Source organism: Podarcis cretensis, assembly GCF_951804945.1.
Source record: "Podarcis cretensis genome assembly, chromosome: 15".
Lineage (NCBI taxonomy): Eukaryota > Metazoa > Chordata > Lepidosauria > Squamata > Lacertidae > Podarcis > Podarcis cretensis.
The window spans coordinates 36,673,669-36,697,230 of NC_137185.1; the positions used below are offsets into that span (position 1 = coordinate 36,673,669).

The window sequence follows — 23,562 nt, forward strand, 5'->3', positions numbered from 1 at the left end:
CAATTGTGCTCAGCAGTAGCTGGTAAAGCAGCCCAAACAATGAAGCAGCCATCTCCCTTTGCAGTAACCATCAGGAGGAATTCCCATCACTAAACACCAGAAGGTAGTGATATTGGAAGCAGAGGGTGCTTCAGTCAGGGCCATGCAAGCATGTGGTCCTAAAATTGGCTAGCCAATTGGCTCGCTGACAGCAGCCTGGTAAAGCATGGCTAGCCAATTGGCAATCTCATGCCCCTACAACCACTTTCTGATGCCCCTGCACACACTGGACCACAGTGGCAGCTCATGCTTGCCACTAAACAAAAACCCTACTTCAGCGAGGGCACCAAATAGATCTTAGACTTGGAGCCAGGTTCACTTCCCTAGGAAGAGCATTCCAAAAATGGAGAGCCACTGCTGAAAAGGTCTTTTCTTGTGCTGTCTCCCTCTGTACCTTCCCCCGAATGGAGTCCTCTGAGAAGGGCTTCTGAAGATGGCAAGAGGGTCCCGGCAGGTGCATATGGGAAAGGGTAGTGGGATCCTGAGCTATATAAGACTTGACAGGTTAAAATCAGCCCTTTGAATTTGGTATGGAAACCAAGCACAAGCTAGTGTAGATGGACCAGTGTTGTAAGCTTGGTCCTCCTTGTCATAGTTATAAGTCTGGCCACCAAATTAAGCTTCAGCTTCTGAACTATCTTCAAAGTCAGCCCCACATAGAATGCATTGCAGTAGTCTAGTCTAGTACTTCTATAAACTGCCTTTTCCCATGCATGTGGTGTTACTAAGCCACACAGCTACGAGCACAAGAGTCTCCTTCCCCCCGTATCTTTGGAGATATACATTTTATATCAAAATAAAATTGATAGATGACGGACTTGAAGGCTAGCTATGCAATCCACCTCTGACTTATACATGGTTAGTCCAGTCTGAAATGTAGGGAGAATTTACCAGAAAGGGAGATTGAGGCTTTTCTCGGGACTTTCATTTTGCAACGGCACTTTACAATTAGCTCTGGATTCAGAATGTCACTGTGGCATTGTCTACAGTAATACCGCGCCCTAGACAACAAAGGAAAAGAAAAAAATCATCTGGATTAAATTTAACAGGACAGAAAATAGTCAGAACAGTTATTTGTATGTATGCATTTCCTTGTTTATTTGTGCATTGCATTGCATTTATATCCTACCCTTTTCTCCAAGGAGCTCAAGGTGGTGTACATGGTCCACCCCACCCATCCCACCCCACCCCACATTTAGTCTCCAAAGCAACCCTATGAAGTAGGTTAGCCTTACAGGCAGTGTTTACAGATCACCCAGTGAGCTCCCAGGCAAGTGGAGATTTCAACTGGTAATTCGAACCACTCTAAGAATTGATGCTTTTGAATCATGGTGCTGGAGGAGACTCTTGAGAGTCCCATGGACTGCAAGAAGATCAAACGCATCCATTCTTAAGGAAATCAGCCCTGAGTGCTCACTGGAAGGACAGATCCTGAAGCTGAGGCTCCAATACTTTGGCCACCTCATGAGAAGAGAAGACTCCCTGGAAAAGACCCTGATGTTGGGAAAGATGGAGGGCACAAGGAGAAGGGGACGACAGAGGACGAGATGGTTGGATAGTGTTCTCGAAGCCACAAACATGAGTCTGACCAAACTGTGGGAGGCAGTGGAAGACAGGAGTGCCTGGCATGCTCTGGTCCAGGGGGTCACGAAGAGTCGGACACAACTAAACGACTAAACAACAACAACAACAACCCCACACCTGGGACGCGGGTGGTGCTGTGGGTTAAACCACAAAGCCTAGGACTTGCCGATCAGAAGGTTGTTGGTTCGAATCCCTGTGACTGGGTGAGCTCCCATTGTTCGGTCCCAGCTCCTGCCAACCTAGCAGTTCAAAAGCACGTCAAAGTGCAAGTAGATAAATAGGTACCACTCCCACGGGAAGGTAAACGGCATTTCCCTGTGCTGCTCTGGTTTTCCAGAAGCGGCTTAGTCATGCTGGCTACATGACCCGGCCAATAAAGCGAGATGAGTGCCGCAACTCCAGAGTCGGCCATGACTGGAACTAATGGTCAGGGGTCCCTTTACCTTTAACCCCACACTGGCTGTCTTTTCTTTTGTTGTTTTGTTTTTGCCTGCTTTTCAACATAGGTTCACAATGCATGATAACATTTTTAAAAAGCAACCATAAAACTCATTGAAAATAGAAAAAGTAAGAATTCTTGAATGCTTCCAGAATATGTGTACCTCAGCCTATTTTAATTTTCTAAATGCTTCCAGAATAAAGTTTCTGTTTTGGTTTTTAATATATTTCATAAGGCTAGTTGTATGTGGAAAACAGGTGATAATGAAAAAAATGTATCTAGTTGTGTGTGGCAAGGGAGGTGAAAGAGATAGTTCTGAACAGTCTGGACAAAAGTGTCAAAGGAATTTGACTTTTGGGAAAGCGACAGTTAGGGAAATTAGGCCAGGGGGTGGAGAGGAGGGAGAAGGAACGGTGGGTCTTGTGAGGATGAAGAGAATGTTATTATAAATTTGTGAAGTGCATCAGATGAGGGGAGATTGGAATCAAAGTCCTGGGGGTGACTATGGTGGACAAAGATGGAAAGCTAGGGGGACAGAATGCTTTGTAAGGTACAGAGAGATCTGGTAGAAAGGACTACAATGTTGATTCATTTTATGGGAAAAGATACAGGCCTGTAAGAATGTTATATTGTGGAGAAAATTACTTCATTTCACCTCTCCCAATTCTGGGAATAGCAGTGAAATGTGTGTGTGGGGGGGGAGAGAAATGGCAGTCAGGCGTGTCATTCAGGAATGTATATCCTTATATGGCTGGTGTGGGAAATCTTTGACCCTCAATATATTGCTGAATTCCTATTCCCATCATCTCTGGCCATTGACCATGCATGTTGGGCTGATAAGAGTTATAGTTCAGCAACATCTGGAAGACCAAAAGTTCCCCACACCTATTATATGTGTTGTGCATGAGTCAAGGCTGTCTTTTTGTTGCATGCTTTCCCTGAAAATATGCCTTTTGTAGCATTTTATTTTTTAAAAAAATAATGCAATCACAAAATTTGTCCAAATTTCAAAGGGCAGAATTGTGTGGGTTTGCATATTGTTTGGAAACTGCAAATTAGGTAGGTTCACATTTAAATGTGAGATTCATCCGCATCTGTTTTCACCTGTATATATAAACGATGAGAGTTTCCCTTCTTTGGTTGTGAATCACAGCACAAAATAACACTGTTACAAAAAACACCTGCCCAATGTTTGACATCCACTCCAATGTTTAACAACTTAGAATACAGTTCAAATATGGATGCAAGTAATTAAAGAAATTACCTTCTGAGTTGCACAGCAGATTTGGCGATGAAAAAGCCCATTGTGTCGAAATGGAGTTTAATAATGGAAGGTGGATTGATCAGGATGCTATTGTAAAACAGTTTGAGAACAACAAGAAATGTCATTTAAGCCTCCCTTAGTTTACTGTTTAAACATTTGTATTAAATCTGTACAGCTGCTACATGCAGAATCAGAGACTAGGAGGTGATGGGGAAAGATGATCTTTAGGGCAAACGGAGGGTACAAATGCAGATTTGCCCAGGATAACTTGAAGAGCTTCCCCAATTTACTGAATTCAGTGTCTCCAACAAAATAACTCCAATATTCTATCCTGGTGACCTACTTCTTCTATGGAAGGCAAATATTTACATGAGCAAAAAAGGAGAAAAAAGTAGAGAAGCCTAGACCTAGTGCCAAGACCTTAGCAACTTATCTGATTGTTCCATCTGCCGAGTGGGGTGACTACTCAATGAGCCAAACAAAGCAGGCAGAGACTGAATTGGGTTTAAATCAGGGGCAGAAAACCTGTTTCCTCCAAATGTAGTTGGACTCCAACTCTCACCAGGCCCCTGCCAACACTAGGGAAAGATAGGATCTGTAGTCCTGCAAGGGGCGTAAGTACCCCATCTCTACTCAAAGTAAGTGAATCTGCTATCACATCCAGAGTTTCACCACTTGAATTCCCTACATAGGCATTAAACATAGAATCATAGAATTATAGACTTGGAAGATACCCTAAGAATCACCTAATCCAACCCCTGAAATGCAGGAACATGCAGCCATCCCATACAGGGATTGAACCTGAAACCTTGGTGCTATCAGCACTATGCTCTAAACAACTGAGCTATCCAGGCTGACATAATGGAGTGGTGTTTTGCCTTTTCAAAAGCTCGCCCACACTTCTGTTTGTGTCACCCCTGAAAAGACCCACTCTTTAGTGATAGATCAGAATAAACGGCAATCCAGGGCAAGTCCCGATTGCAATTTGCTCCAATTAAACTCTAAAAAGCAGTTTTCCCTGGAGGAAAGCAGTGGGACAAGTATGGATAAGCCCTATGGGCTTCTGCTGGAGATAAGAAGAAAAAAGTGTTTGGGAGGGGTTATGTTGGAAGAACAAAGATGCTTTAGATCTGATGCTAGCAGAGTTGGGGCAATTTTGTAATGTACAGCCTCCCCTTGGCATGGCTACTCTGAGGCCCAGTGTGGCTCCCTTGTCCCAGTTTATCTATCCATAAGAAGAAGAAGAAGAGTTTGGATTTGATATCCCGCTTTATCACTACCTGAAGGAGTCTCAAGGCGGCTAACATTCTCCTTTCCCTTCCTCCCCCACAACAAACACTCTGTGAGGTGAGTGGGGCTGAGAGACTTCAGAGAAGTGTGACTGGCCCAAGGTCACCCAGCAGCTGCATGTGGAAGAGCAAGGAAGTGAACCCGGTTCACCAGATTACGAGACTACCGCTCTTAACCACTACACCACACTGGCTCTCATATTTCTTCCTCTGCTTTTCTGTAGTCTCACAGCAATCTGTCCTGCTCAGGTCCTAGGCAGGTTGCTCTGGCCATAGTGACATTCCAACCCAAAGATTTTAGGATATCATAGTTGATCCTGCTAAATGCAAGAAGTTCAGAAGGATAGGTGCCTACCTATTTCCTTGCATGCCAGATCGAAACTCGATAGCAAGCAGCATGAGATCCAGCTTCACAAAGCACAATCTAAGAAAGAGATTAGTTTGTGTTATTGACAAAGGAACAAGTAAGTGAAGAAAGGAGGGGAATCTGGGGGATTCAGAGTAGCAACCATTGCTGAAAACTGTATCAGTTCTTAAAACCTACTGGAGACATTTGCCAAACAGGTAAAACACAATGTGAGTGAGCTGTCCCATGAGCTCTACTTGGGCAAAATGATTATTATGCATGAGTGAAGAGCGAGACCATGTCATCACACACTAGACCCATCCATTGGCTTGCTTTGCTTACCACACAAACCCCTGGATGGAATGAGGCCCATAAGCAACAAGACTTCTGAATACCAGTGGCTGTGAAGCATGAGCAGGGCAGTGTTGTTGTGCTCATGTCATGTTTGTGGGCTTCCCATAGATATCTGATTTGTCACTGTGGGAACAGAATGCTGGACAAGAGGAGTCTGGTGTGACCCAGTAAAGATTTCATGTTCTTACTAATCAACTAAGGCAGTGGTAGTGGGAAATTCTGGACTTACTGGGCCACGTCTTTGAAGGACATGCCAATAAAATCGTTGGATAGAAGCTGAGTCATCACTTTATAATCCTGGCCTTCTATTTCATGTAGGTGCTTATTCAAAGTGATCAGTTTCTGTAACAAATATCATCACTGTCATCATCATCTGGCCAACTAACAACATCTAACAATGCACTCTGATTTGATAAGTTTGTTGTTTGCTTGCTGTTTTAACACTTTGATTTCACTGTCAATTTCATAACACTATTTTTGTTGTTGTTTAACTGCTTCAAGAACATTACTGTACCATTGATATAAATAGATATAACACACATTTATTTTATTAAACTTTGTTCTAGCCTTGTCGCATTCAAATATATATGACCACACACACACACACTGTATTTTTCAGTGTATAAGACTATTTTTTCCTAAATTTTAAAAGTTTAAAATAAGGGGTCGTCTTATATACAGATAGTGCATAGTGTATTTTCTTAAGTTTGGATTAAAAAAAATAGGGGTCGTCTTATACATGGGGGTGTCTTATACACAGAAAAATATGGTGTGTGTGTGTGTGTGTGTGTAGATATATATATATATATACACACACAGTGGTACCTCGGGTTAAGAACTTAATTTGTTCTAGAGGCCTGTTCTTCACCTGAAACTGTTCTTAACCTGAGGTACCACTTTCGCTAATGGGGTCTCCCACTGCCGCTGCACTGCTGGCACACAATTTGTGTTCTCATCCTGAAGCAAAGTTCTTAACCCGAGGTACTATTTCTGGGTTAGCGGAGTCTGTAACCTGAAGCGTCTGTAACCTGAAGCATACATAACCTGAGGTACCACTGTATAGTAATATATATTTGATCATATCTAACTATCGCCATATATATTTGATGGTATCTATCACCATCTGTTTTGCCATTTGAAGTACTGAGGGGAAGATTGGCTGGTGTCTCATACCAAGATAGGCTGTGCCCATGTTCCCAGGATGTTGAATGTATGAAGCATATTTTATTATAATGTAGTCTGTATATTAACAGAACAACCTGGAATTGCTGGCTCTTTTCATGTCAATGTTCTTCTCGAGAATAAGATTGATGCTATTACACTGGCTGTAGCAAAATTCCTCTCAGGGGCAGTAAAAAATCAGAAATCAGTATGTATAGGCTAAAGCTCCTCTGTTGCCTAGCAAGGCTGAACTTACACCTTAGTAACTGTTGATATATACTATTGTTGCACTGTGTACGTTGAGTCTACAGACAGCAAAAAAGCTGTGTGTGTCTATAGTGATACAGAGATAAAAGGGGGAAAGTGAGGGAGGACAGCAAAGATGTGAGGTGTGTGTGTGTGCACGCGCACATGTGTGTGCAATGTAATATACTGCCATGCATTATTATATAAACTGGGAGTTGCATTCTGATCTACAGTGGTACCTCGAGTTACATACGCTTCAGGTTACAGACTCCGCTAACCCAAAAATAGTACCTCGGGTTAACAACTTTGCTTCAGGATGAGAACAGAAATCGTGCTCCGGTGGCGTGGCGGCAGCGGGAGGCCCTTCTTAGCTAAAGTGGTGCTTCAGATTAAGAACAGTTTTAGGTTAAGAACGGACCTCCGGAATGAATTACGGTAAGTACTTAACCAGAGGTACCACTGTACAAGTAAGTTTGGGAGTGTCAGGTATGGAGAGTCCACTGCAAAAAGCAGACCAAACAAATTCCTTCTGCATCCCTAGCTGCTTCCAGGCATCTAGAGGGCTGCAGGTTCTATGGAGAATCACCCTAGCCCATGGTGATGTCCAAACCTGTAAAATATATATCTGTTATTTATTTAACTGTAAACAGTGGAACAGCTGTACTGATAAATCTGCAACAAGGAATGCTCTGGTTAACTCAACACCCATTAAAGAATTGGAAAATGAATTACCTTGGAGTCTTCCCTAATGAATAGACTGGTCAACAGTGTAGTCAAGCCGGGCACCACACAACTCTGTGCTATTAACGCAAGTTTGAGCTCAGCAAAGCAGATTATACTATCCCCTCTCCTCCAGTCCCAATTGGGGATCTTTGGAAGGTAGACCTGTTTCAGGTGAAAAAGGGGGGAAATGTGGAAGGATGAGAAACAGCAGAATATTAAGTTTCCAATTAAAACAGACAAGCAGGAGGACTATGTGGCCACTAAGGAAGTGACACCCACCCTGGAAGGCTGTCAAGAAAGGAATGTGGCTCTCAGGCTGGAAACATTTTCCCACCACTGGTTTCTAACCACATAGTTTTACATTCATTTGCAGCATTTTGTTGGTGTCTGAGTCACTAAGGCATCACATGACACTTTGGAACAACCTCACTTCAACTTGGGATGGTGACTGAGACATTCCAAGAATATCTCTGAGTTACCACACTTTGGCTTAGGATTTGTGATTTGTCTGAAGCTGATATACACCACAGATAAATAGACAGCCCAACCTTGTTAGACGACTGGATGATCTGTATTATGACTTTGGTGTTTGGGAAGTGATTCTTGATGGACAGTACCCTGCATGAAAAAGAAAATAGTTGTAGTTCCAGAACCATGAATCCCACCCACCCACAGAATCAGAAGAAATGAATCATGTTCACTAACGCATTCTATTCTGAATGTTCTGCTTCTGAGATCCATGCTGAAGGTATTTTTAATTTTTTTTAAAAAAAATCATAAGCCAATGTGAAAACTAAACTTATCATTGGAAAAATTAAAAATTGAGAGAAACTAGGATTGATAGACTTCTCCATGCTTAATCTTGATACAGTATGTATTATACAGATGACTGAGACCCAGTTTTCACTAATGTATTAAGCCTAAATCTCATTTCAGCCACTCCAAATTGCAGGTAGTGACTTACATAAAGGAATAGCCCTCCATTAAAAATATTCTTCTCAGAGAGTAAGGTTTTAGCAAATAAAATTGGTAGATCAAGAAGATGGCTATGTTCAGAGTTTTCCTTACAAATAAATAGATAGATGCATTCACAACTGTCTAATTCTCCACAAGCAATCTAATGTGATTCACTCCACACACAGGTGTACTAGAAGTAGGCCTGTATCTGCTCTACATAAAAACATGAAAAAGGAATCTGAAAAGCAGAGTTTAGCTCTAGAAAAACCTACATATCACCTGGTCAGTAGAACTACTGTTCCTATTAAAAAAAAAAAAAAAGAATAAGCAACCTGCAAGACAATTTTTTAAGATGGTTTGGGTTTATGGTTTCAAAGCTTTACTAATGGAACTTGTTCCAAAACAGACACAAAACAATCAATGTTACATCCAGAAAGTTGTATAAAATCACGTTTGTCTAAGTATAGGTTCAGCTTCTTACAAATATAAAATAACTATGATCAGAGTTAAAAACAAAGCTCTGTCTTTCTTGTCGCCTGCATTCCAGCCTAAGGCGGTGTTCACCTGAAGAGAAATCATTATCCCATCCTTTGTCCTCTGTGGCTGTCAGAAAAAGAACAACTCTCCTCAAAATGGCTATTTGCAACTGAATAAGTTTTTCGTGTGATCTAAAATTAAACATCACATGAGAGAGCAGAGCAGAGATACTTTAACAGTTAAACACTAACCCATCAGAGAGCTTTAACTCCTATGGCAATTCCCATACCTCTTTAGCAATACGTAGAGAATCATTTTCTATTTCAATGCACAATTAAACTATTATACTTAACACTACCCCCCCAGCAACCCCCCCATCTTACCTCATGATGTTAGTAGTATCCTCGATATAGGGGTTGGCAGAACATGTGTCAGCCAAGACGAGACATGCTTCAGCTTTCCCCATCTATTTCCCAACAAGAGAAGAGAGGGGAGGCTAGAAGTAAGCTGGCAGCCTAATCTTATTCATATTTACTCTAAAGTAAAACTGTGTTCAGCTGGGCTTAGTCCACCCATACATATGAACAGGACTGCAGCTTCACCTTTGTACAAGCGCTGCTGTTCATAAAAGTCTGGCTCTAATCTGAGCTGAGCATGAATCGCAAATAGGAGTTGCTCTCTGCCCTTACCAACCCTCCCACTATCAAAAATTCTTCTTGCTTCCCCTAAGAAAAGGGATTGGGGAAAATGTCATCCTCTCCAATTTGATACTCCATTCACAGGCAGCAGCAAATTGGAAAAAGCACATTTTGGTGATTTTCTTTTCTTTTTCAGGGGAGGACAAAAATATTGAAATTATTTCTCAGGAGTGAAGCCTGAGGTCTTCTCTGCTTTTCTAAACTTCCTCCTTGATTTTAAGCTTCACTGCTGCATCAGAGCTCCCCTCAGTAACCTCAGGCTGACAACCCATACAACCTAATGGGAGGGTGTGGTAGCACTTGGGGTGTGTGTGTGTGTGTGTGTGTGTGTGTGTGTGAATGTTTGCTTCCTGACCCTCCCTCCATCAGTTCACATAATCCAAATTCAGCTCAATTGTGCAATACATTAAAGAAACAAATGCTCATATAAAGAGAATGGTAAGTTGCAAGGGCAAATATCTGTAGTGGGCAATTGTGAATGTTTCCCAACCGGCCTACTAACTGGGGCTGATGGGAGTTTGAGTGTAACAACATCTGGTGGGCCAAAGATTCCTCATCCTTGGACTAGAAGAAGCTGCCAAATAATGGATGAAACCATTGACCCACCTAGCTAAGTATCTACACTGAATCAGCAGCCACAATATAGTTATAATAACTATATACTGTGCTGTATATATTGCCCCTTAGGAACAAATCACATGCTTTGGTTTAGTTTCAGTTTCCATGCTGGCTGTTGACAGTTGTTTTTTTATGCCCAGGCAGGAAAATTATTCCATGGTTCTAATAAAGTTTTCAACCCTTAGTTACTGGATGTTCGTATAATTACTACTCAAGCTTTGCAGGATAAATATTGGGGGGAAGTTCTGCTCATTCTGCATTCCTTTTCAACTCTGCCCCAGACTCACAGGGACTTGGGATCAACTCAAAATGGAGTGTTACTTTCCTAGTGCAGGAAGATTCTTTCCAACTCAAACTCAGTAAACACCTGCAAATTACAAGCAGGGCTGTCGCTCAGTAGTATAGAATCAGCTTGGCACATAGAAGGTCCCACACTCATCTCTGGCATTTCAAAGTTAAGATTGTGAACCTCAACTGCTGCAGTATGGACAATGCTGAACTCGATGAGCAATTGTCTGACTTGGTATAATGCAGCTTCCTATATTTCTATCATTCCTTTGGTTCTGCAAAAGAGAATTCACAGCTAAGGCACTCTCCCATTAGATTCTGTTTGTGAAGAAGAGGAGGAAGTCCTACCTGAACTCTCTGCAGATCTTCAGTCTTCATCACAGAACCTTGGAAGAAAGTGGAATATGCAGCATAACATCGGAATATAGTTTCCAGTTCCAGACCTGGATCATTTCTAGATAGGAGAAATGTATGCAGAGAGAATGAAGGTGTCCATCAATTCCTGAGAATGAATATGTATATATAGGCCTGTGATTCTGTGTCCATGCTTAGAATTTACTAGTGAACTGGTTAAACCAATTCATTTGTGAACGCGATGGCCTTGGCTGGCCTCATCAGCATCTTAAAGAGATGTCTTACCAAAGTGACAACTGATTATGCTTTCAGGAGGGAAGCGTTCCCCGCCACCCCCACTTGGCTGGATACCAGGTCATCTGATGAAGGAAGACAATAGGACAGAGGAATTTGTTTTTGGTGTTTGAGTTTTGACTAGGTTGGAAGCTAGTGAGAAACTCTTGACTTTCTAGGCTGTGCTGAATCCAAATGTATGCCTGGGGGGCTAGGAACCAAATGGGGAGGCAAGGTCTGTTGGAATGTTAATGCTATGAGACCTTCTATCCTATGCTCAGGTTGTACACGTGTATAAATAAAACCATAAATGCTACAAACATCATAGTCTCAGTTGACCTTCATCCCAAGGAAACTGAACCCTGGGTAAGCACTGGGGCACCCCTGGAGTCTCTCACCACTCAGATACTGGGGTATGTGCAACAATATATGATTGCTTTTTCTAAACATCTGCAGTAACACCCTTGGAAGAAAGTGTGTGTGTGTGTGTGTGTGTGTGTGTGTGTGTGTGTGTAGCTGGAGCAACAAGAGTGAAGCAAGTACTAAATCAAGTAACCATTTTGCCCATCCTGAAAAGTTCAAACCCATCATTCCCTTTCAGCAAGGCAAGGTCCCATTGAAATTTAAACAAGAATATTTTGTTTGTATTTCTCAAGTACTTCCAACCCTACCTCCTTCTGTCAGTCACCCAGAAAAGGGATCCTTGCTAAAATAAGTGGAGGGGGTGTCCCCCTACGGTTGGGCCTTTAACCTGTGGCAAAACCGCTAAGGATGTCTCAGGAACTGTGCAGTTGTGTCTTCTTATGAAATGTTACTCAGGTACCAGCTCAGATACTTTATGCATCCATAGGTAAGAGGAGTGGTTTTGGCTGTTCCTGTGTTGCTTCCTCAATAAAGTAGTAAGAGATAGGTTTTCTCCCTACAGTTTCATTATGATAGTCAGCCACACTTGCTGAGTGCTTTGCTTTGCTTGCACCCTAAACATCTGGTGTAGCACTAAGGAAGGTTATCAGATGGGCGGGGTATAAATAAATTATTATTATTATTAGTTCATACAATGCAAGGTACTTAAAAATGGTAGTTGTGTTGCTAGTAGATGCAAGAATTAATGCAATTTCCACTCCAGGAATCTGGATGGTATTGTATTTTTTTCCCATTGAAATCAATGTGATATACTTACTCTCCCAAAAAGACAATCTCAGTGGCAACCTGCCCAGAGCCTGGGGCTAAAAAGTCCCTTAGGAAAGTAGTTACGCTGTGCAGAGTGATATAACCACAGACCACAATATATCTGCAGGAAGAAGAAATGTCCACAGATCATTTTCTTGTCTGGAAAATGTAGCACAACACTACAAATTAGGAAACTGCAGACCAACGTAGCTGCCACCAAGACAATCCAAATCTATACTCAAGTCTGCTTAGAAGCTTTTGTTAATTAAGCAGTATATAATTCTTAAGAAAATAATAATACAATAAATATTGCAAATTGAGATGTATGCATGTTCACACACAAATATACCCCACTGAATAAATGAGTCTTACCCCCAAGTAGGCATATAGAAGCTCCTTGTCTAAATTTGATTGATTTTGCTATTTATCTATTTTAAAAGTAATTGTGTTTTATCAACCAATATCTAAGGTACTTTTTTATTTAATGAAGGGACAAAAGTAGGTTGAAATCTAAAGTTCTGTACTTCACATTGCTCCACCCCCAAACATCTGCATGTAGTGCTGTCAGGCTGGGACTCAACTATGCTTCAGTGCTTTGCGATTTATATGCTGCACCAGAGCATAGAAAACATTATTTGAAAGCAAGATTCTACTGCCCTAATCTACATTCATTTAGAGAAAACAGCATTTCTTGTTCAAATAGCAGGGGTAAAAAGATTTCCCTTGCTCCGTTCCTTTAGTGTTCTGTTGGTTTGATCCACCCTGTTTTGCATTCCTCATGAATCCCACTCTATTTCTGCTTGCTGTGATATTTACTCAGATTTTGATTTTTCAAAAAGTGCACTTGCAGATTGGTAAAACACCATACAAAAATAATCTTGACGAAATTATGTTTTCTTTCATATAATGTATGGCTTTTTATTCATATGATGTTATGTCTAATGATATAATCATTATATCACATATTTAGAGAGCAATCCTATAGTCCTTGGAAAGATGTCACAGAACCCAAGAGATACAGCAGATCTGTCAATGTGCCCTGCATAGAAGGAGGTCTATCCTTGCAGACTACTCCATCGTGGGGATGAAAACCTCCTCCACATTTGTCAATCCATGCAGGGGCAGAGGAAGGCGGGCGATGGGGGTGGGTTGCCCTGGGTGTCACCACTGAGGGAGGTGACAAAATGCTGGGTGGCACTCACCACGGGGCCTGCAGCACGCCCGAGCCACGCGTCTCTCCTGGGAGTGACGTGGTGGCTTGGGCGCCTGCAGGCTCTGTGCTGCCCAAACAGTCTGCCCACCGCCTCCCCCTCAGCTGTAGGGCAGCTGAGTGGGAGGAGGCAGCCAGACTCCTCAGAGCCCCTGCGGAGTGTCCTGACCCAGCTAGCCCCATCCCGCGGGCAGCTGTCCCCGCCCCTGGTTGCACGGCATGCACGCCACCCCAGACGCCCGATCGGCTTGCTTTGCCGCTGAATCCACTGTTAGTTCCAAGGATGATAAGAACAAAAACGGATCATTTCATTCCAGGGTGGATTGGGAAAGGCTATAGAACCACTGGATCCACAGCTCTCCCACTCTCCTGACATGGTTCCATCACAAGTGGGAAATACAGCAGCCCTGGAATTGGCATACTGATTTCCTTTCTGTTTGTGAGCAATGGGCGGAAAAATTGGTGGGGAGAGGCTCTAAAAGATGAAAATATAGAAAAATGCACACACACACACACACACACACACACACACCCTTTTGCTTCTGCCCCATTGGTTTGAGCTAAGCAGGGCTTTGGATTTCACCATTCATGTCCCTAGGATTGTATCTCAGCAGTGCAGCTCAAAAAGCATGCCTCTTCCTAGCAACATTTTGTTTATACATCTCTATTTTGCCTCAATTTGACTTTGTTTATTTATTTATAAAATCTCTTTAAAATTCAAAAAACAAAAACAAACCACGTGTGGTTAGGAAAGGGCGTTGGGAAGGCAAAACAATGCTCACGGGAATATTGAATGTTAATGACGTTGGAATGAAATGAAGTGGTTCTAGCAACAAGGCAAATTAAGAATATGTAAGAATGGATTGATATTAGATGAAAATATGAAATTATAATATGTGAGGACAAATAATTAAGGGTAAATTAAGAGGGTATGGATTTGCTGAACAAATTTTTAACTGGAATACAAAAAAGGGAGGTATGAGGAAGTCAAGAAAATAAGTTAATGAGTGATATTAGAAAGAGGGATTTTTATTTATTTTATTTTATTCTTTGTATGTTAAACTTTGGTTTTTGTATTTTTCTTTGTGTGTTTTTTTACTGTTTTGTATCTCCTTTTTTGTTAAAAACTTAATAAATATGATTTTTTTAAAAAAAACAATGCTCACAGGAAACCTAAAATTCTCTAAGGAAGAGATGGATGGGCTGGAGGGAGAGAACAACTAAACTTAAATGTGGACTAAGTGCTTTTGGAATACAAGTAGTTTTATTGCACTCTTACATTTCAGATAATAAATGTATAATAAAACTGTATACAAAGGAAAAGATTGTGGTTTTTTCCCCTCCATTTACAACTGACACCCATGCCGCATGGAAGAAAGGCAGAGCAGGACGCTTAAGAAGACACAAGTGTGCAAAGACATCCCACTGTCTATGTGCCCTAAATTGCTATTCTTTTAGCATCTACCCTTCACCAGCAGGTTCCAGAGTGAATTATAACCATTTAACATTCAATATTAAAACATCTAGAGCAGGTTACAGTCACAGGAAGAGGGTAGGTCCTGAAGACACCAATGTCACGTGTGAAAGTCCAGGAAAAGGAGATGTGCCTTCCGCATATGTACAGTATAAAGAGGGTACCAGACACAACCTCTGTGGGGAGGGAATTCCACAACCTAGGAGCTGCCACAGAAAATGCCCAATCCATGGCCACAACTCCCCAAACTTATGAGGGTGGTGGAACAACCTAGAAGCACCCACAGAGAAGGAGGAGTTCTTTCAGATATTTGGGGTCTGAGTCATTTAGGGCTTTATAATTAAGGGGAGTACCAGGAATTGGGCTCAGAAATGAACCGGCAACCAATACTCACAATCTCTTACTCAACAGCAGCCAGTATGATCAAGCGATACCAATTACAAAAAACTTTCACATTCCTAGCTGTTGTTGTTGTTTTAGTAATTAAAATAAAGGAGAACTTGAATTTACTCACTTTCTGCCTTTCACAGCCACGTAGGAACCCTTGTGTAGTTTAGTGCTTCCAACAATGTCTACCATTTCAGGCACCAAATTTGCAAAAAGCATCTAGGACAATGGAAATATACAAACTCAGTTAAATGAAATGCCGGGATGAAAATTCTTAAGTAAATAAATAGGAAACCCAAGGACATTTGAGGAAGAAAAAAATAAATGTTAGCACTGAGGCTATTATTCACCATACATTTAGAAGTCTCGGGAAGTGCTGCAGCCTGGTGGTAGAACATCTGCTTTGTATGCAGGAAGCTCTGGGTTCAACCTCCAGGTATCACAGACTGGCTGGATGCTGAGAAGTGGTGGAAGGCACCAGCTGGGGGACCCCCAAGGGAACCCCATGGGGAAGAAGGCTCAGAGCCAGGGGATTGGTGGCGGGGCGACGATGCGTGCTCAGAGGGAGAAGAAGGAGCAGATTGGGAGGTGGAAGCGTCAGAAGTAGAAGTGGTAACAGGATTTAGTGAGGAGGAAGAGACTTTGGCAGAGAGCAGTTCAAACTCCAAGGCTGCAGCAGAGAAGGTTGGCCAAGAGGCAGCGTTGAGATAGGCTGTGGAAGAAACCAGGGAATTTCCCCTCTTCCTGCAACCAGCTCTCCTCCCACTTGGTCCCCTAGGACATGCAGAGAAATGAAAAGAGCAGAGCAGAGATTGGTTATGTATAGATGGAGTTTGCAACTGCTTGGGAAAGACCCTGGAGAGGAGGAGCCTTAGGGCAGGCTTCCACAACCTCAGCCCTCCAGATGTTTTGAGACTACAATTCCCATCATCCCTGACCACTGGTCCTGCTAGCTAGGGATCATGGGAGTTGTAGGCCAAAAACATCTGGAGGACCGAGGTTGAGGAACCCTGCCTTAGAGAGTGGTGGGAAGGTGGGGAGCTTCAGTCCTCACAGCTACCTCGTTGGAGTAAGGCCTATTGGGAAGAGTTGCTGGAATCACAAGGTCTGTACTGTTCTGGTTTCTTTGAAATTAAAGGCACAGACACTGTTTCAACCTATGCTTGACTCTGACTCCTGGCACCAGGTAGGGTGGGAAGAGACTCCTGGTTGAAACTCTGGAGGGTCACTGCCAGTCAGTGAAGACAATGCTGAGTTGGTCTGATTCAAAAGAAGACTGTTTCCTGCACTTCCTAGTACACGTAAGATGTCATTGACCTGACACTTAATGAACCGAAATTTCTCAGACAGAAATTCTGACCAAGGTTTTGAGGAAATGGTGGGAGGGAACTCTCCTCTTGAACTCTTTGAGAATCTCAGTCCTCCCCTTGAGATTATTCAGCAATGTGGCCTCCTCCATCATGTCATCTGTCAGTTTGGCAAATGAGTTACTATAGTGGTTTATGCATTTGGGAATTGCTACTTAAAGGTGCCAATGAAAAAAGGCTGTTCTGTAATGCATCAAATTAGGTAGAACTAAAGACCTCAGATACAGGATTCTGAAGAAGACTGTAGAGCAGATCTGAAAGGGCTAAGAAATTTCTTACCAAGCCAGCAATGATGAAAATAATGATGAATGAACGCCCTAAGGAGGTTTTTACCACCACATCGCCATATCCAACTGTAGACATGGTTACCATGATCATGTATAAGCAATCAAAGTAAGTCAGGCTTTGGGAATTTTTAGTATATGCCCAGGGATCACCAGAATTTTCGATCTGTGCAAAAAACAAGAAAACGAATAAATTAATTAAAATAGAAGGAAAAATGTTGCGTAAAAAAAGCATTTCACCTGAAAGCCTGAGCCATTGCTTTACGTACCCAATGAAGAAATCCTGCAGCTGTGAGACACGTGCTGACAGACACAGCTAGGAGTTTGGACAGCTTGACTGCAGTGCTAAAGCGGCAAGAGAAGACATGACCTGAGTGCCAAAGTGCCAAAGTCATCTCTACTTATTCCTCCTAACATTACTCAGATGGGTAGAATCCCACTTGGGCACCTTACCGCTATCATAAGTAATTCAATTGGAGATAAATATAGATCCATTCATGAATTATGCTTTACATTCTGCTATTTGGCCTGTGGTTCACACAAAGTGTAAAGGTAAAGGTACCCCTGCCCGTACGGGCCAGTCTTGACAGACTCTGGGGTTGTGCGCCCATCTCACTTAAGAGGCCAGGGGCCAGCGCTGTCCGGAGACACTTCCGGGTCACGTGGCCAGCGTGACATCGCTGCTCTGGCGAGCCAGAGCCGCACACGGAAACGCCGTTTACCTTCCCGCTGGTAAGCGGTCCCTATTTATCTACTTGCACCCGGAGGTGCTTTTGAACTGCTAGGTTGGCAGGCGCTGGGACCGAGCAGCGGGAGCGCACCCCGCTGCAGGGATTCGAACCGCCGACCTTTCGATCGGCAAGCCCTAGGCGCTGAGGCTTTAACCCACAGCGCCACCTGCGTCCCAAAGTGACTAACACACACAAAGTGACTAACCACCAATAATCACAACACACTGTGTGTATGAATTCTCCCCAAACATACCATTTTCCTCTTTATCTTAATTTCTCTCCAGATTTCAGAGTTCCAGGTTTTCTGCTATTGCATCCGAAATGGCACCAATGCATTAGATTTTTTTTTTTTTTTACTGCTCTGTTTCAATTTTCATATGTTTTACAGAGCACATTTTGCCATAGCTTTCAGTTCCTGCAGTTCATTTTTTATCTCCCCATCCACCGCATTTTAACCAACCTGCAGTTGTGTTTTGATGAAAAACTATGAAAAGCAATTAATACAACTGTATGTGCTCTTTAATCAAGACACTTCTTGTGTGTGGTGTTTTACCAATGCACAGTAGGACTCCCAAAGCATATGGAGGACATGTAACAAATGTTGCAGTGCAAGAGTATGCAGGGTTCTAGCAAGCCAGCCATACCCACTTCCAGGATATACCATTCCATCCTTACCCCAGGTTTGATATTGGCATACACCTATGCGCAATGCCATTGGGCACATGTGTGTTTAAACACACACCTGTAGCCAGGACAAACTGCAGTGTAATGCAGAATTCACCTGCAATGAGCTTTGAGCTTTGATTTTCGGAATGAGACCAGTTTCCCAAGAAGCACTTCTGAGGGGCAAAATACACATTAGATCTGGACTGTGTGCGGACTACATAGAAAGTAGTCTCCATTGATACTGAGAATAAAATGTTGTGCGGATACAGCCTCAGATAACGAGTTCTCTATACAGGATTCATGGTGATGTCAGGAGGACATTCCACAAGCACAGTCTGGAATTTAATTGGATCCACAGAACTCCAAGGATGAAACACTCTAAGTGGCCCCTGACTGCTGGAGAAGTTAGAATCATAGAATTGTAGAATTGTAGAATTGTAGAGTCGGAAGGGACACCAAGGGCCATCTAGCCCAACCCCCTACATTATGCGAGTCTGACTTACGCAGTCGTCGTAATCTGGAGAAACTGTAAAATTTTGGGAAGTTCCATCAGTCTGAGTGCTCGCAAGAAACGTAAACCTACAGGAAAGGATGCAGAATGAGGCTTTGTGAGTGGGTGTCCTTGTATTGGTGAACATTTGTGCATAACCCCTGTTATTATCTGGTCTGCTATGCTTAGGTTGAAAGCCTAAGCTTCCTTACCTAGGTGTAAGTCCCACTGAACCCAGTGAGGTGGACTACTAGAGTATAGCAATGGTTCCTGATGGAAACAGGGTTTTGAGGAGAAGAGTTGGTAATATTTTATGGTCAGCATGTATGTACTGAGTATTTGGTAGTATTTCATGGCTAATTACAGTGTCATTTAGCAGTATGTGCATCGGTTCCTTTTGTATCCTGAAATACAAGGTCGATTGGGCTGATTTTCAGAAAGTTCACATATTTCTGTGTTGGGCTGCGCTATTAAAAAGGCATGCAAAGTTGGAGCAGGGAAAGCCTAAGCTTTTGAGTAACTCGGGGCTTCAGTTGTCCCTCACACAGGGGTGTTCCAAGCTGGGGGCGGGGTGTGTCTGCTCCGGGTGCCATTCCAAAGGGGGGTGTCACCCTGGGGTGACAAAATGCCACGCACCCCCCTGAATGTGCACCACACCCCCACAGGTGGCATGCCACGCCCCCTGGGATGCATGCCACACACCCTGGGACGTGCGCTGCTCTGGGTACCGGAGCAGGTTGCTTCGCTTCTGCCCTCAAATCCTGTGGGTTTTTCCTATTGAAGAACAAAACCAAACAGACTGAGGAAATGCTCAGAGCTTGACAGGGAAGGGGGGTTCTTTAAGTTTGATGGCCAGATCTAACTTTTAACCACAACAATTATGTTCTCAGAGCACTCCAGTTACAGCAATTTGTGGAAAGGAGAAATCTACCATATCCCTCATGGGGGCAGAAGCTTGCTCCAGTCAACCATCCTTGGGGTAAGAGGGTCCTTGGTGTGTGAGTGAGGGAGACTGAGTGGTATTTCCCCTACCTTGGGAATTTATGCTGTTTTCTATGCAAGTTAACTGAAATATTGGTGTACTCACCAAGCCAGTTTCTTCCTAAATAGAAAGAGATACAGACCGGAGTAATGGTGAAGAAGTCCACAATGGAATTGAGTTCAACCCAGAAGGTCAACTTGTCACTTGCTGCAAAGAACTAGAAAAACTGCACAAAATCAGATGACACAAGGACCATATCTGTCTAGCTGTCTTTCCGCCCACCCACTCATCCAATATCCATCCTCCCAAACTAGCTATGTACACCATTTCAGGGAGGGTGACTGGGTGAAGTTGCTGTTCGATGCCTTCTTCTTGCCTGCTTGCCAGCTGATGATCACCCACCATTTCGCTTCATATATTAGCCCTTCATATGAAAAGCTAGTACAGAGAAGGTTATTATACTGAATCCTGCATCCTTGACCTCCTATCCTCTACTTTTTGTACAGTGGTACCTCAGGTTAAGAACTTAATTCATTCTCAAGGTCCGTTCTTAACCTGAAACTGTTCTTAACCTGAAGCACCACTTTAGCTAATGGGGCCTCCTGCTGCCGCTGCGCAATTTCTGTTCTCATTCTGAAGCAAAGTTCTTAACCCGAGGTACTATTTCTGGGTTAGTGGAGTCTGTAACCTGAAGCATGTGTAACCTGAAGCGTATGTAACCCAAGGTACCACTGTATATGCTGGAAGCTGCCCAGAGTGGCAGGGGCAAACTAGTCAGATGGGCAGTGTCAGAGAGCAGACTGAGGATTACAACTCTGAAGAGGAAGGGTGAGAACCTCCCCCTCTTCCTGCTCTTGACCAGGATCCTGAAGCTGCTCAGGAACAGTGGAGCAGTATAGATTTAGAGAATTTGTTTGCAGAGGGACACGATTCGGAAAACAGCAGCTGGGCAGAGCTGAGTATGAAACAGTTAGAAGAAGCAGAATAGGAAGAGAGAGAGATAACTGACTCCCCTTCTCTAGAGAGTGCCCAGCCTATCTCTCCAAAGGCAAGGAGAGCTGATAAGGTCGCTATGCAGAAGGCTCAATGGTTGCGAGATCAGGTTGCAAGAAGGGGAAGTGACAGTGACTTGGGGGGGGGGAGGAGGAAAACTTAATTGGGAGCACCTTAGCTCTGAGAATGGCTGCTGTGTTCTTTTTCTGTGATCATTAAACACTCTTAAACTGGTAAGGGTCTCTAAATGCTTTGTTCTGCTGCTGCTCGTCTAAAGGGGGGAGGAAGCCTGACAAGTGGGGTACAAATAATAAAATTATGGTGATGATTAGTATTTCCAGCTAGGAATGGGGGAGAAATTGAATCCATTTTCATTTTTCCACCATTTTTTTATTTATTTCCATAAAGATTTTTCCTGATTCGACAAGATAAAGGGGCAGAGGGAGAGAGAGAGAAGAAAGAAGAAAGAAAGAAAGAAAGAAAGAAAGAAAGAAAGAAAGAAAGAAAGAAAGAAAGTGAAGGAAGGAAGGAAGGAAGGAAAGAAAGAAAGAAAGAAAAGAAAAGAAAAGAAAAGAAAAGAAAAAAAGGTTTCCAATTCTCCCCTTGTTATTTATATAAAAAAGAATTATTCCAATAGATTTTTGTTGCTTATAGCTAATGGCCATCACAATACAATATAAGCACAAATCACACAGCTTCAGAACGAAAGACAAATCTACAATGTCCAGATTTTTTTTTTTTTTTTTAAAAAACATTCTTCTGGTCAGCATCCTTAGGGTTTGACACTTGCACTATCCATAAAGGTTGCCCTTTCTTGCTGCTTGAGCAAAAAGTGCCACCCTATAACTGATGCATTTATCAACATCTACCACCAGCCATTTAATCTAAAAAACATCTGGTTGACCTAAGGTGGTCTGAAAGGGGGAGATAAATTTGGGGAAAGAAAAGAAAAAGGGTTTCTGATTCTCCCCCTGTAAGCTTTATAAAAAGAATTATTCAAAGCATTTGCCCCACAATAACATCAAACTATTCTACTTTCTACAAACCAGTATTATCTCAATCTCCCAGCCCAAATACTGCGTATTCATTTTCTTTTTCACACAAAAAGTCCAGAAGGGGTTCCCCACCTATGGAAAGTTAATTGGAAATTTACGGCATGTTTTATGTTAAGGGAGAACCTCCAAAAGGTGCTATATTGATTGTATTTAACCCCCTGTAAACTTTCCAAAATGTACAAAATGTTCCAAATACATGCTGGAGATGTGGAGAACCAGGTGGAACTCTCTTCCACATGTGGTGGATGTGTAAAAAGATTAAGACCTTTTGGAATGATATATATAGAGAGAGCTCAAAACAATGTTAAATGTATCTTTTCTGAAGAAACCAGAATCATTTTTATTGGGCATTCCAGGTCTAGACATTGTTAAGAAGATAAGAAAAGTCTTTCTGTGTGCCACCACTGCCGCAAGGATACTTATAGCAAAACATTGGAAGAATGACAAAATTCCCACTAAATCTGAAAGCTAGTAGATCTAAATCTAGTAGCTTTCTAAATTAGTAGCTTTAGTAAATCTAAAGCTAGTAGAATATGCTGAATTAGACAGTCTCTCAGAAAAGATCAAAGATAAGTCAAAACAGGAGTTCATTTCAAACTGGGAACCTCTAAGGAGATATTTAAAGGATAATTGTTGCAATTTGAAATTGGTAGCAGCCTTTGAGTAACCTCTGCAAGTAATATAGGTTAAAAGGGAGAAAACAGATTTATATATGTATGAAAATTATTATTTCATGACTAATATATTGAGGCAATAGTTTTATTAGAGTGGAAAAATTGGGAAAGGATGGGAAGTCAAAATATGTACTAAATATAGTGTAAAGGTAAAGGTAAAGGGACCCCTGACAGTTAGGTCCAGTCGTGGAAGACTCTGGGGTTGCGGCGCTCATCTCGCTTTACTGGCAGAGAGAGCTGGCGTACAACTTCTGGGTCATGTGGCCAGCATGACTAAGCTGCTTCTGGCAAACCAGAGCAGTGCATGGAAACGGCGTTTACCTTCCCGCTGGAGTGGTACCTATTTATCTACTTGCACTTTGACGTGCTTTCAAACTGTCCATTCTTTTGTTGGATTTTCGTTTTGACAAAACTGCCATAATAATAATAATAATAATATTTATTTATTTATACCCCGCCCTCCCCAGCCAAGGCCGGGCTCAGAGTGGCTTACAAGCAATAATAAAAACAAGATGAATGATTACAAACTTAAAAACAAAAATAAAATGCAACATTAAAATAATGGAACATTAAAATATTAAAATGTAGCCTCATCGCAGGAGGAGAAGGAAAAGAAAAAAAGAGAGAGAGAGAGAGAGGGAGGGAATCAAATTGGCTCCAAGCCAAAGGCCAGGCGGAACAACTCTGTCTTACAGGCCCTGCGGAAAGAAATCAGATCCTGCAGGGCCCTGGTCTCATGAGGCAGAGCGTTCCACCAGGCTGGAGCCAGAGTTGAAAAGGCCCTGGCTCCAGTCGAAGCCAATCTAACTTCCTTAGGGCCCGGGACCACTAGGGTGTTGTTATTTATGGACCTTGAGGCTCTCCGTGGGGAATACCAGGAGAGGCGATCCCGTAGGTACGAGGGTCCTAGGCCGTGAAGGGCTTTAAAGGTCAAAAGCAGCACCTTAAATCTGACCCTGTACTCCACCG

At 42.5% G+C, this 23,562-nt stretch overlaps 1 protein-coding gene across 1 annotated transcript in view; it reads right to left on the reverse strand.

The window, feature by feature from the left end:
- KCNU1 (potassium calcium-activated channel subfamily U member 1) overlaps positions 1 to 23,562 on the reverse strand; it is an 86,651-nt gene that overhangs the window by 52,604 nt on the left and 10,485 nt on the right. Inside the window, exons 5-18 of the mRNA XM_079954942.1 lie at positions 19,977 to 20,088; positions 18,903 to 18,978; positions 17,272 to 17,347; positions 16,998 to 17,168; positions 15,479 to 15,570; positions 12,291 to 12,401; positions 10,832 to 10,937; positions 9,263 to 9,345; positions 7,994 to 8,063; positions 7,455 to 7,607; positions 5,545 to 5,657; positions 4,971 to 5,039; positions 3,327 to 3,413; positions 931 to 1,040 (exon numbers count right to left, since the gene is read on the reverse strand). Coding sequence (XP_079811068.1) covers positions 931 to 1,040; positions 3,327 to 3,413; positions 4,971 to 5,039; positions 5,545 to 5,657; positions 7,455 to 7,607; positions 7,994 to 8,063; positions 9,263 to 9,345; positions 10,832 to 10,937; positions 12,291 to 12,401; positions 15,479 to 15,570; positions 16,998 to 17,168; positions 17,272 to 17,347; positions 18,903 to 18,978; positions 19,977 to 20,088 — 1,429 coding nt within the window. The remainder of the gene's footprint in view (positions 1 to 930; positions 1,041 to 3,326; positions 3,414 to 4,970; positions 5,040 to 5,544; positions 5,658 to 7,454; positions 7,608 to 7,993; positions 8,064 to 9,262; positions 9,346 to 10,831; positions 10,938 to 12,290; positions 12,402 to 15,478; positions 15,571 to 16,997; positions 17,169 to 17,271; positions 17,348 to 18,902; positions 18,979 to 19,976; positions 20,089 to 23,562) is intronic.